At 31.2% G+C, this 14942-nt stretch overlaps 1 protein-coding gene across 1 annotated transcript in view; it reads left to right on the forward strand.

The window, feature by feature from the left end:
• Nucleotides 1-678: 678 nt before the first annotated feature.
• LOC106464652 (alpha-N-acetylglucosaminidase-like) overlaps nt 679-14942 on the forward strand; it is a gene marked incomplete at its 3' end in the record, with an annotated part of 17775 nt that continues 3511 nt past the window's right edge. Inside the window, exons 1-10 of the mRNA XM_022392396.1 lie at nt 679-798; nt 2459-2533; nt 3407-3491; nt 4500-4608; nt 4755-4795; nt 6351-6493; nt 7361-7433; nt 9257-9343; nt 10156-10247; nt 14510-14614. Of these exons, the coding sequence (XP_022248104.1) occupies nt 782-798; nt 2459-2533; nt 3407-3491; nt 4500-4608; nt 4755-4795; nt 6351-6493; nt 7361-7433; nt 9257-9343; nt 10156-10247; nt 14510-14614 (827 nt within the window). The remainder of the gene's footprint in view (nt 799-2458; nt 2534-3406; nt 3492-4499; nt 4609-4754; nt 4796-6350; nt 6494-7360; nt 7434-9256; nt 9344-10155; nt 10248-14509; nt 14615-14942) is intronic.

Here is a 14942-nt window from a genome sequence, read left to right on the forward strand (position 1 = left end):
TCTAACAACGTTAAGACGGCTTATCGACTTCTTGAGAAGAATATATATATATATATATATATATATAGAGTCAGTTAACATTGATATTTGTCTCAAGGTCCAAGCCTGTGTATATAGAGTCAGTTAACTATTGATATTTGTTGCAAGGTCCAAGCCTGTATATATAGAGTCAGTTAAATATTGGTATTTGTTGCAAGGTCCAAACCTGGATATATAGAGTCCGTTAACTATTGATATTTGTTTTAATAGTGTTTCTTTCTAAATATTGGCATCATAGAACTCTCTTGTACATAATACACCTTAAGTTGCCAGGACTCCAAGATGAATCTGGAAAGTTAGTGATTGTTCAAAAGTGTTGGTTAAAAGAAATAAAACTTTCATTTTGTTAATATATGTATATTTATTTATCTTGTGAATTGTTTATTATTTTTTATATACATTACTAATGTTTGGAATGAGTTGCCTTCAGATGTGGTGGACACAGTTAATTTAAGGATGTTTAAAGAAAGGCTTGATAAGTATTTGGATGCTAAGAGTTTTTTATTTTTATTTTAAACTTTAATTTGGAGGATGGAATGGTCTAGATGGACCTGCTTATCCTTTTTTGTCATTAAATTATATGTAACAGTTTATTTTTTGTTTATTTGCCTGAGGCATAATTAAATATATAGTTGTATTTGATTAAAGAATTTCATGTAAAATTCTAACTGAAATATATTCTCTACAGTATATTGCAGAATTTGGCACTGATCACATTTACAACACGGACCTCTTTAATGAAATGAAACCACCTTCTGGGTAAGTATTAAAGGATTTTTGTATAGTATGCCTCATTCTATTCCTTTACCTAAAGACAGATTTGAACAGGGCTGACACTAGGGGGTTACTGGGGCAGGCCATGCCCTCCAAATTTCACTCTGGCCCACTCAAGTTCATTTTTCCTAACAATTAAAAAAAAAGTTTGTTTTTTTATTTCACTAAGAAGAGTGAATTTGGACAAACATGTTTGCTTCATTATGTTTCCTGTAAAACCAATTCACTGTACGGTGCCCCCCATAAAATCTCCACTTCCCCTAAGAGTGAGGAGCTGGATTTTAATAGGACTTTTTCGTATTGAAAATTTCTTTCTTTTCATTATATATTTTGTTGTTGTTGTTGTTAGAAGCCCCCCCCCCCTCCAGTGGCACAGCTTTATGTCTACAAATTGGCAACATTGGGAACCGGGTTTTGATACCCTTGGAGGGAAGAGCCCCTTGTGTAGCTTTGTGCTTCATTTCAAACAAACTAAAACTTCTATAATAAAATTAATAATGTGTGAAATACAAAATCCATCTGAGGCAACAACTGAGTAAGATGTAGGGTCAATAGCCCCTAAAAAATTGTTTTCCGTTTTCAAAAAAGCTGCTTGTTTTTCCGATATTTGCATGCCTTTTGTTTTTGAGACTGTTATCCTGAAGTAATTGCCTTATTGCAAGTTATACCCCTAAAAAAAGGCATTTAAACTTGAAACTAAGTTTAAGTACTGCCTGGGGCATCTTCATTAAATAACTTGATACTTTATAAACACTGATTAATGGTGGGCCTAGTCAACTTTATTTTGTATTGTAATTTCTATACTGCAGTTTTATCCTCCACTGTGCTTTAAATTTTTCCAGCCTAATGACAGTATATTGCCAATTCTAAGTTTACATTTACAGAAATTAAAAATTCACAAACATTACCAAAACTGAAATTTCAAAGATAACTATTGAAGTTTTTTTTTGTCTATTTGTAAAAACAGCATCAAAACTATATTGATTATACAGTTCATTGGTAACCATTAAAGCCAGAATACCTGTTTTAATCTTTCTTTGCATCTGTTATACTTACCAAGTCCATGAATTAATAAATATTAAAAATAAAAATGAGTCTTTGTTTGTACCACTGAATGATTTGAAGAATCAGCTGACTCCAGACCTGTTAACAAGACTTTGAACCATCACAGAATTTGTTAGTTTGTTCTGTGGATCAGGGTAGTTCAACCTTTTACCTATAGAGGGCCAGAGTGTAGAAGATTAGAGAGCCATAATTTTGTACATAAGTGATTTACTATTAAATTTATTTGTGAGAGGAAAATAAAAAGTTAACACACAAATTTTAACTTTAATTTTGACTTAATAATGAGTGTGTGGGCCTGATAAGGCCTAGCAGTTGGGGACCAATTACATAATTACATCTAAACTGCATGCCAGTACTGATTATACTTTATGTCATAAACTTTTCATAATGACAGAGTAACAATTACACATTTTTTTTTTGCTGTGTCTGTTAAAATTTTTATTTGATGGAATATTGTTGAAGACTTGTACGAGTTCTTTATGTTTTTTAAGTTTTTTGAAACCCTGATTCATCTTTGGTAAAACTTCTTCTGATCCTCATCCATGACATAAAAATATAACGAAAGACCTTGTACTTGTAGTGACCTGGAATATATCAAAGCCACTGGAAGAGCAGTTTTCCAATCAATGCTTGATGCCGACCAAAAAGCCATATGGTAAATGCCAGTTTCAGTTTTATTTTTTTAGCAGTAGTTTTAGTATTTTTCTTTTTTCTTAAAATATTCTTACCTTACTTTGATCACCTGGTGGACCAGTGATAAGGTTACAGACTTACAATAAATGCCTTACTTGTTGAGATTTCTCAGTAACCAAAAAAAACTTGCTAAGTACTCATCTTAATTGTTATTTTAATAGAGTTATTTATATTCTCATTAATTTATATATATATATTACTTTTGCTAACAGAGCTAGAATATGGATTATTTTTAGTGTAAGTGGTTGCATCTATCAGATATCTAATAAAACATAAACATTTATATATTATATCAGTGTTATAGCTGTACAAAAATAAAAAGGGGTTTTTCAATCTCCTTTTTAACATTTGAAATTACTTTTTCAATGATGAAGTAATATATTGTTAATCACTCAAAAGTAATAGATTAAATGTGCCGCTGCAATAGGGAATCAATAACTATATATATCAGAAAATAATAAAAAAATTCTATAGAATCCCCTTAAAAACGTTTGAGCAGAAGCTTCTTGAGTTTGATAATCAAGAACTGGTAATAATCATGTAGGCCTAACAGTTTGAGATTTAAAATCCAGATTTTTTTCTTTGGAGAATAAAGGTTGTGAAAGTACTCGTGTTTTATTTACATCATGGGATACAGGTTGGCCCTGTGGTATATAGAGCTCTGAATTTTAGAACTGGAAATACCATGAAATCTTCTTTATGGGTGCATTTTTACAGTGCCAGTCAATCCCTTAGTATCATTTACAGCATCTGTTGAATCTGTTATTAATAACATACCAAAACATTTTTTAGAGAAATGAGATTTATAATGTTGTATTTTATTTTTATTTAATAGGGTCATGCAAGGATGGATGTTTACTCATAGTCAAGAATTCTGGACTAGAGATCGTTCAAAAGCTCTTCTAACATCAGTTCCATTGGTAAATATTGGTATAATAATTAAATTAGAATTAATTTATTTCCTGTAATATCTGTTATACTAATCAATTACACACACATAAAGATGCTATGTCCTTTGTGTGTAATAAAGATTCTCTGGTGGGACAGCAGTAAGTTTACGGACTTTGCTCTAAAAGAAACAAGCATGAAATAGATTGAATAGAAAAAAACTAAATGTGACCAAAACAAAGTTCCATTGTCAGGTAAATTACATTGATGGATATATTTAATAACTTCTACTTTTTAGCCTAATTATTATGCATTCATGTCATATCATAGTCATGGTTTAAATGCTAAAACGGTTACTAATTGAAAGGAGTGTTCTCCATTCTTTGACACCAGCACTAGGGAGGGCGGGGGGAGGTTATATCAAGACATTTTGTATGATACTTGAAGTAAACAGTTTATTTATCTACCTTTGCACTTTCACCTGTGAACCATTTGTATGGGATTTTATTATAGACCTTTTATTGTTTGTTTCCAAGGTTGATAATGATCCCTAACATTAATAGACAAACAGTTTTTCCTTTCACAGTTAAAAAACTGTAAAATGATATTAACTTTTGATCAGAACAAGCTATGTACTTACAGCAAAACTAAAAATCAGCTTGGCAATCTGTATAGCCAAGTTAAATGTACATTTCTACTTATACATATTAGAATTTATTGTTTAATCAGTTAAGTACTTTCATTGTTAAAGATATTTTTGGCTGTAATCCCAGGAATATCTCATGATGTTTGGACAGTTTAAGAGATTTAAGTTAGTCCTAAATACGTATATTAAGCTAACATAAACCTTCAAATTTAAGATATGAAACAGATGTATATGGTCAATTTGGATACACAACTTTTACAAAATGTAAGTAAATTGTAATTCTAAAGAGAAACTAAAATATTTTTGCTTAGAACTTTGATGCTATCAACAATGGTAAAGATAGATGTATAAAATAGTTACAGGTAAAGGGTTAATAAAATCTTGTTTTTTCCAGGGTAGAATGATTGTACTTGATCTTCAGTCTGAATTTGCTCCTCAGTATCAACGTTTAGAATCATATTATGGACAGCCATTCATCTGGTGCATGCTTCACAATTTTGGAGGTGTTTTGGGTCTCTATGGTGACATGGAATCTGTAAACAAGGTAATTCTAATGCATGTTTCACACTTTTGGAGGGGTTTGGGGTCTCTATGGTGACATGGAATCAGTAAACAAGGTAATTTTGATGCATGCTTCACACTTTTGGAGGTGTTTTGGGTCTCTATGGTGACATGGAATCAGTAAACAAGGTAATTCTAATGCATGCTTCACAATTTTGGAGGGGTTTTGGGTCTCTATGGTAACATGGAATCAGTAAACAAGGTAATTCTAATGCATGCTTCACAATTTTGGAGGGGTTTTGGGTCTCCATGGTGACAAGGAATCAGTAAACAAGGTAATTCTAATGCATGCTTCACAATTTTGGAGGAGTTTTGGGGCTGTATGATCATATGGAATTTGTAAACAAGTGAAGTCTTGCTTCTGATGCATGTTTCATAATTTTGGAGGGATATTGTGGTTTTATGGCAATATGTAATTAATCTATAAACAAGTTAATAAGTCTTCCTTCTGCTACAGTAGTTCAGAAGTCTTTAAATACATCAGAAGGAATTCAGAAGATTTCTTTAAAATCTGAACTTTCGGTCTTTTGGTTAAACATTTTTTTTTTTTTTTGAAAATTGTGATTTAATGATGCAACTGTACAAACTTTTTTAAAGAAATGAGATGTTTAACTAAATGTGTACAAGCCTTTTTCATTGGACCGACCCCTTATCAGAGAGAAGGAATGTTGACTGTAGTTCCAAATTTACTTCTTGTATCTACATGAAATGTGGTAAGCTTTTAGTAAAATGTACATGTCAGTTGTACACAAGAAATCATTGTTGTACAAAAGTATTTTTACTTACAAAACATGGAAATTGATGACATCAGTCTGACACAGACTCTAACAAGTCAGAGTACAAGATGATGGTCTTATGTCCACTGACACAGACTCTAAAAAGTCAGTGTACAAGGTGATGTTCTTATGTCCATTGTCAAGTTTGAATTTTACCTTTGCATAACTGTAGATCCTCCAAAATGCATAACTACAGTTTATTCAGTATCCCTGTACACTCTATCTGGTAGTTAGTCTCCTATACCATGGACCTTTGCCAAATTGGCAATATGGAGTGAACTGACATCAAATATGTAATACCAAGTTAAATAGCACTCTCTAAAAAGTCATGACATATACACTTTGACTCCTACCCATGCAAAAATCACATCACTAATAAATTCAAAGTAGACTATAACTTATGTTCTACCACATTCTGTACTTGTTAATGTTGTGCCTCATTCTTGTAGGTTATGAAGGTGTAGGAGTTGCTTAGGCCCATGGAAGACTGATGCTTCACTACTTCACTGCCTGATTCATGAAATCTTCTTTAGGGGGGGGGGGGGAGTTATTGCCCCTCACATTTGGTGTTTCTGAGGGTTTTTATCTGCTCTTCCTGCACTGTTGAACTGTATTTGAATCTCATTTTTACAGTTCTAAGTTTGATTCCTTTTTTTTTATGTCACGTCTGTGTAAATTATTTCAAACCCAAAAATTGTTTAGTTTACTTTCTTTCCAATAGGGTAAGTGTGTAGAGACTTCAATGTTCAAATTATGATATTCTAACTTACTGAAATAAAATTGATCAGTTACTAAAGATAAGGGAAAGGTTAAATTTATGCTTTTTTTTCTTTAAAATACTGCCTCTTTCTTTACTTTGACATAACCCACATAACCTTAAATCAATTAAAACTATGATATTCTTTCAGGGACCGTTCACTGGACGATCATTTCCAAACAGTACAATGATAGGAACTGGTCTCACACCAGAGGGAATAGAACAAAATGAAGTGATGTACGAACTGATGAATGAAGCGTCCTGGAGAAAAAAACCGGTGAATTTGAAAAAATGGTAAAAATCATGTTATTGTACGTGTCATTTAAGATATTTTCTGGACTGAACATGATAGATATTATGCCAGACTTTGGTTAAACAAATTTTATACTCTACGATTTAGATATGAGGATTCTTATTAACATGATTAAAATTCACCTATTTAAATTAATTTGCCATTCTAATAAATTCATAGGAAGAATAACTAGAAACGCCCCATCTTTTAAATTATAAGCAAACAATAAACAGTACAAGTGTGTATTATAAAAAATTTTAAATATTTAAATGTAGTTTTATTTGAAAATCATAATGAGTTTGTTTTGGTAAGTTTGTTTGAAAGATAGTAGATAAGTAAATACATTATGAAACAGTAAAAGTTGTATTATTTGTGCTCTAAATCAGCGGTTCTCAATCTTCCTTCAGGCGATACATAGAAAGGTTGCATAATTAATAGGAAGGAAATGGTAATGTATAGATCCCATCGTGACCATATACATCTGTTTCATATCTTAAATTTGAAGGTTTATGTTAGCTTAATATACGTATTTAGGACTAACTTAAATCTTGTAAACTGTCCAAACATCATGAGATATTCCTGGGATTACAGCCAAAAATATCTTTAACAATGAAAGTACTTAATTGATTAAACAATAAATTCTAATATGTATAAGTAGAAATGTACATTTAACTTGGCTATACAGATTGCCAAGCTGATTTTTAGTTTTGCTGTGATCTACCTCTGAGAATCTGAGATACTTTAAGCAGTTGCTACCTTTTCTTGATCCAAAATGATAACAATGTCCTGTGTATTTGTGAAGTATCTGTAATGTTTGTTTTTTGGTAGACATATATGTGGCCATCATTTATTGTAAGTCTGTCTATCAGGGTGTCGATGTATTCCTACAGAAGATACGGACAGGTTTCAATGCAAGTGTCCAAAGCGTGGAAGCTGTTAAAGGTAGGGTCAGTCTCTCGGTAGAATGATATTTTAACAATTCTGCCTCAGGTCAGTCTCTTTGTAGAATTTTTATTATATATTGGTAATCGTAACCAGGAAAAGATGGCAACTAAAGAAGATTTTTTGTAAAAATTACAAAGTTTAAAAAATCAACCTAAGTCCATGCTTGACAGAGACAATTACTAATAACTCATTGACAGAAACGATTACTAGCATCACTCTTGAAAATATAAACTTTGATTAAGAAAATACTCAGTTCTATGTTTTGTGTGTGTAATATGAATCATTTAATATTTGATCCCCACACCCACCCTGTGTTGTTAAAATAATCGGTATTTTTTTAAAATACCATCATTAATTTCCAAACAAACAGTTGCAAATTCTTAAAGTAAATATTATAGTTTCATGACTTCATGACCTTTTAGTATATATTATATTTCATTTAACTCTTTCTATAATATCAGTTACTTCTGACCATAGCCAACCAATTAATTACATCAGAACTAAAAATTAACATGGTAATTAATGTAGCCAATTTAATATACCTGTCTGATTAGGTGTATGCAATATTGTGAAACAATAACTTACGATGATTATTTGCTTACTCGTATATACAGTATAATGTTTCTGTCCTTTTTATTTCATCAGTTACGGATATATACTTTGTTTTACTACAACTAATAAAAAGTAAGGAAGTATTGTGATGAAATTACACTAGGCAATAAGAGTTTTCTTCAGATTCCTCTTAATTTGTTCTTTACAGATTTTAAATTAGAGGTGTGTAAAAATATCATTTAAGATCTGCCTATCTTGAAGAGTTGTGGTAGTTGAACAAAAGGCCTCTACGGTAGTAGTTTTTTTGGGACAAAAAATTTATGTTAACATGATTTTTATCTTGAACATTAAGATGGTTTACAATACATTAAAAATTGTAGCAGGAGAAAGGGTACGTGCATTACCTTAATGAATTGTCAGGATAAAAGGGTACGTACATTACCTTAATTAATTGTCAGGATAAAAGGGTACGTACATTACCTTAATGAATGTTCAGGAAGGTGATTAACCTTCAGCAAAGCAACAAATAATTGTTTCTAAAACAAATATTCACCATTATTGCCAAACATTCGTCCTATTTAATTTTCATTTTATAATTATTAGTTGAGGTGCGATATGCATTTGTTAAACAAGTCGTGGGAAAAAAAGATAAAAGTTTTCTCCTATTAAAAGAGAGGAATCCTAATGCTCTATTATAACTGTAAATAATTCTCCTTAGCCGTGAACTTTCGGAGTTTATGAGTAATTCCAAAGTGATTTGTTGTAGCCGTAAAATTTGTAGAACTTTAAAACTTGTGTATGGAAGCACATTATGCTAATACAATAGTAACTTGACAAACAATTTATAACCATAATTAATTGGTTTATTTTTGGTGGAACATACTGTTCTGTCAAACCATGCAGTATGTTCCACCAAAATGAAATAACTTCATTATGTTAATAAGTCGTTTTTCAATTTACTATTAACTTTAGATCTTAATTGGCAGTTTTGGCATTTGGTTAGACCTCCTTGATATAACGACATTAAAATTATGGGCTGGTAAATATTTCATTAAATAGTAAACTTATTTATTTTATTTACAGTAATTTGGAACTTTCTCCAGTTCTTTGAATACTTTGCCAGTCAGTCCATCAACCAAAAGGAGATAATTTAAGATTAGATAACATCGATCTGTACGTAAACCTAAGTGATATAATGCAATAGAAAATGCTCTTTTCTTTTGTCCTGTTTGTTAAAAAGAAGTTTACATGTGGTATTTTTCTTCCAGCGTAGTGTCTTCAACTGCACGTTGTCATTGAAGGATCATGGAAGATACATTATTGTTCAAAGACCTTCACTTCATAATAAACCTTTTGTAAGTTGAATATTCTGTTTCATTTTCTGAAATATAATTTAGTTATGAAGTAAATCAATTCTTTATTTTAAATACATGAGTTATTAATTCTATTTTTTAATAATTACACATATGGTTTTGTGTATTATAACATCTAAAAGTATGTTTGACAATCACTGCTGAAAGTTTTATTTGATTTTATTATGTCCTTGGCATTTTGTGTTAAAGTTTCAAATATGGCTGATTTTGGCATAAATTTTATTTTAGAATAATATAAGTAAACATTTACTTTAAAATGATTTATAAATCTTGAATTAATAACCTTTGTGCAAAAGTTATGGTTTAAGTACAAAAAGCCTTTTGTCTGCCGAAATACTTAAAAAGAACAACAGTCTTAAAGTTTTTTATAAAAACTATTTAACTACAGATGTTTTTTTTTCACATGTCTCTTAATTTGCCCGATATGGCTCATAATTAGAGGACAAGTTAAAAGGAATGTGAAGAAAAAACATTTGTAATTAACTTGTCTTTATAGCAGTTATTATGCCTATTAATTTTATAATATACTTTTGGTTAAAAAGGCTTTCGACTTACTTTTTCATAATTTTTAAAATATTATATTGCACATATAGATAGCATTTCATAGGCTCTCTTGTCTCTCATCATCTTACTCAGCAGATTATGTCTGGTATTGAAAACAAAAAGCTTATTGGGCAGTGTCTTGAGCGAGGCAGAAGATAGTTCTAATTTGTTAAAAAAATTTCAGGATTATATTCGTGATGGTAAAGTATAGAAAATATTAAGTTTTATGTTTTTCTTATCTTTACATGTAGATGTGGTTTAATCCTAAGGATGTGTTTACTGCTTGGAAGTTGTTTGTCTCGGCTAGCAAGAATAAATATTTGTCACAGCAGGAAAATTTCAGGTAAGAATGACACTTTTCCCCACTTTTGAAAATAAAACTACATTTGTTTTCTTCAGCGTTTGAGTTGTGAATATGTGACACTTAACTGCAAGGGCTGGGTGTAGCCTCGAGGTTTGCATGTCACTCAACAGATTGAAAGATCAAAAGCTTAAGTCGTAATATGCTGCTGAGCTCTCTTAGCACATACATCTATGGAAACATTTTAATCATGCCAGTCAGTGTCATTACTTAATTAACAGTAGCCATGTACACAGTAGATTCTGCTCACCAGTTGTTCTGTAGTCAACAATCTAGGGATAGCTATCCGTTAACCCTTCCATTTAACCTGTATGACAATTTTAAAATACCGCTGCATTACGATACACTTAAAAAGCCTAGTGATAAAATTCTCTGTATGATAGTTATTTCTACTGTTGTTATTATTACTAATAATACCACTACTACTAAGCTTAAATGGTTGAAAATCCATCAAGTTGAAGTTTTTACAGTAAGGAAGAATTTTTTACTTCTATCTGTTGCAATTATTCTCAAGTACACAGGTTTTAATAGTAAAGAAGGTTTTTGTATTTATATCAACATTCAACAATTTAAATTAGAGAATTGATAATGGTTACTTATGTATGTGCACATCAGTACATGTGACTTTACAGTTCACTTATTTATAGATGAAAAGAAATTTAAGCATGAATTTAGATGGATTGAAGTATGTCAAAAATGTGTAAATAATTTGGGTAAGAAGAGAAATGTGTAGGATACTTAACGATACAGAAGATATAAGAGTCATGCGTAGGTGTTTGTCGGATTGTTTGATTTTATTAATAAGGTTTCTCAGAGTTGTTTTCTGTTAATGTTAGATTCATGCTTTAGGATGATGACATTCTGTTCCAGAAAAACTGTGGTTGTTTTTGTTCATACATGGGAAAAAAATTTTCGTGTATTTTTAACCTAGTGTTCAAATTCCGTCCTGTTTCATCTTCATTGTATTTTGTGTTTCCTTGCAGGCTGGGTTCATTATATCATATTCTTAATGTGTTTAATTTTTGTTCCATGGGTGAAAATTAATCTATTTGTTATGTTAAAGTTATATCTATTTGTTATGTTAAAGTTATATCTATTTGTTATGTTAAAGTTATATCTAGTTGTTATGTTAAAGTTATATCTATTTGTTATGTTAAAGTTATATCTATTTGATAATCTGTTAGAGGTATGGTAATGTAAGGTTAGGTTCCCTTCATCTTATGTTTGTTTGTTAAACATGGCCTTTTTTTTTAATTTGATAATAGTTTGTGTAACTATTGAGATATGTAATTGGTTTATGTTAATGAAGCATTGAATGAACTTCTTTATTCTGATACAATAGCTTGCCTCCACTTACATAATAGCTTTTCTTGATTTGGCAGTAATCATTGAGAAGAGGTAAATGTGTAGGCTATTTAGGGTAAACAACTGTAGTTTCTCAATACAATTTGCAGTCATTCTATAAAGAAAATAGATAACTTAGATTTATTTTATATTTATGGTGGTAACAAGATTAGTCAAACTGACCAAATGGGTAGAGTTAGGGTACAGAAAATAACAGATAAAATATAATGTTTTAATAAAAATAAAACGTTTGTTATTTATTTAGGAGGTTCTACAGATTATACAAATGAAATTTCACAATTTTCAAATAAATAAAAGTATTTCTAATCTTAACTCGAGCAGTCAACACCCTGACTCCATATATTCATGGACAAATCTTTAATAAAAAAAAATACTTAATTACAAAATTTGATTTTTTGTGTACAAAATACTTGTAATGTTTACTGAAAGCTTGCCAAATTTCAGGAAGATAAACAAAACATGTTAAACTTTATAGTACAAAAACTCCGATGGTTACTCTGGGGTCCTAAACTTGGTTGAATCAAATGAGCTCATGGTGCACGAGTTAATTTTTTTACTGCCCGTACTTTGTACCACCAAAAGCACTAAATCACAGTGGTAGGTAATTAGCCAACTGTCACAAGCAAAGTATGTGTGTCCTGTATGTGATTTGTATTTAGGAAGCATAACAGGCCACCCTTGTTTTTAGTAAGTTAATTATTCAAATAAAAATGCAACTTTGAATTATGCATTTTAGAACATAACAAATATATCAGCCACTAAAGAATAATGATGCAAAGTACTATAATTTTACTGGTTTTCTAACAAAGCTATAAATAGGTTAAAAAACATTTTCCATTATCTGCATGAAGCTGAATAACAACAATCATAGGTGACAAATCTGAAGCCAACTGTATACATGTGCCTGCCAAAAAAGAGCTAACTGTAATAAAGTAATTGCAGAGGGAAAAAAAGGGTTACTTCTATTGGTTATAAATATATTCATCAAATAAGGACACGTGGTTTAAATAACTGCCTAGAAAGCTATGATAACATGGGAGGGGCTTCACTGGTGAATTTGACACATTTATTGATATCTTAGCAAATCGAGAAGATGGGAGATTAAAATTTTACATTCTGGCTCATCATTATCTATAGTTTGTGTTTCTAATTGTTTGAACACTTCAATCCACACCTTAGGGAAGAAAATCTATAAGGGAGAATTCAGAGCACATTGTGTGACACAGGAAAATGAAGATTGAAAATTTAAATATTTTCTTTTAAATTTAAGAAATTGAAACATAAATACTGTGAAAAGTTGAATTATAAACTACATTTTGATGTCAAACATATTGACATACATCTATATAAATATAATAGTACTGTCTGTTGTATGTCCATGTAACTACCTCACAGGGCGTGGATGGATCTTCACCCAAATTGGATGGAGGTTTATTATGTCAATGCAGGGGTACATACAAATTTTCAGTTTTGTATTTTTTTATGGACTTTGTTTCATTTTTTACCACTATCTCATCTCCTGTAGATGGATCTTTACCAAATTTGGTATGGAGGTTTATTGGGTCCACGGGGAGATACATGCAAACTTGCAGTTTCACATTTTGTGTTTTGTAGTTTTTATGGCTGTTTTTTAAAAATACGTATAAGAGAAGAAACTTTTCATGTCCTAAGATAACCTTTTGTTAATCAGTAATTTACATAACTTCCAACCAGGGCACGGGTAGACTCCGGCTAGTTGATAACAAAGTTGTTTAATTAGATTTTTAATATAACACTGTAATAGGTTATGACGTGCATTTTGACTCGGCGGTGTGTATAGGGTTAAAAAGATAACTTCAGTCAGGAGACGAATTTCAGTTTCAGCCCATGCTTGTTAAATATGCAAGAGTTGAAAAATAAACATAAACTGACATACTTTGTTTCTTCCACTGTACGATTGTTTGGCTGTACAATATGTGATATGAAGATTCCAAAACAAAAAAGTCAACTTTAATTTCTGAATGCCTGTTAAATACAAATATGAGTAAATACTTGAATTAATGGTGTGGGTGGACCTTTACTTAGTAGAGCTCTGGAGCCAGCAATATGATTTTGAACTTGTGCAATTCCACTAAATATTCCCAGCACTTGTAGTTGTGGGTTTGTTTTAAAAGTGAAAGTCAATCCCTTAAACAGGCCGCTGCTGACTGGATACCTTTCCTCTAGTCAGTAATTCAAAAATACGAATGGCTACAGATAGCTATAGTAACTTTGCTGTGAAACACTTTGCCTCCTTAGTGACTTCATATCACACATTGTCCATTGTGTAACTTTGTGCTTAATGACAAACACAAACTAAATATGTTGCATATAGTTCCTCTAAAACTGAGATAAATGTAACTTGAGATCCAACATTTTGAGGTGAACTTTGATATAAGTGTAGCACAGCACAGATCGTTTTCTTTCAGAATTGATCTTATCACCATTACAGCAGCTTTTCCTTTGCTTCAAAAAAAAAGATAAGGTAGATGTTGCATGAGATTTAGATTTGTTTCAGAAAGAGATCTTACTGTAATGTAAGTTGTAGATTTAATTTGGAAATAACGGTGTGAATGATGTAGCAGTAGCTATGGGAACAATCTTTAAATGTTGAAGTTATTTCTAAATTTGTGTTAAAAATTATCTTTTTCTAGTGTTTGGCGAGTTATATGTGACGTCATTATTTTGAAATCTGTTCAGAAGCTAGTGCAATGGTGAGCATCGTAAACTAATCCTCATGTGACAGCCATAACACACACCCTTTCCTTTGCCAGTTATAAAAACGAGCTCATTGTGAAACACGTTTTAGGGTGGAGTACATGTGGGCTACAGGTTCCCATGAGTGTTTTCCTCTTCTTCAGGTACGATCTTGTAGACGTAACAAGAGAAGCTCTGCAATTGTTGGGTGGAGAACTATATGGAGCCACTGTTGATGCTTACAGGAGAAGAAGTATTACAGATCTCAGGTATAGGCATGTCGACAAGTTATATTAATTACACATATCATCATTTAAATGGACTTTCTTCCACATAATATTAGATATTTCTAGTTTTGATTTTCTTCCAGTCACGCGGCTTTAACTTTTCCATAATAAATGATTTTCAAACTTCCATATGCACACTTAATACTTTTTAAAGTTAAAATAGTATCACAGTGCATTCAGTTTTGTTGATAATAAAACATCAGTCAAATGAAACAGTTTCATAAAAAAATAATTTTACAATGTTTTTCTCTTTTTTTCTAATTATATTCAGAAATATATCCATAACTATGTTGGATCTTCTTGAAGATTT

Source organism: Limulus polyphemus, unplaced genomic scaffold (genome assembly GCF_000517525.1).
Source record: "Limulus polyphemus unplaced genomic scaffold, Limulus_polyphemus-2.1.2 Scaffold1710, whole genome shotgun sequence".
NCBI classification, from domain to species: domain Eukaryota; kingdom Metazoa; phylum Arthropoda; class Merostomata; order Xiphosura; family Limulidae; genus Limulus; species Limulus polyphemus.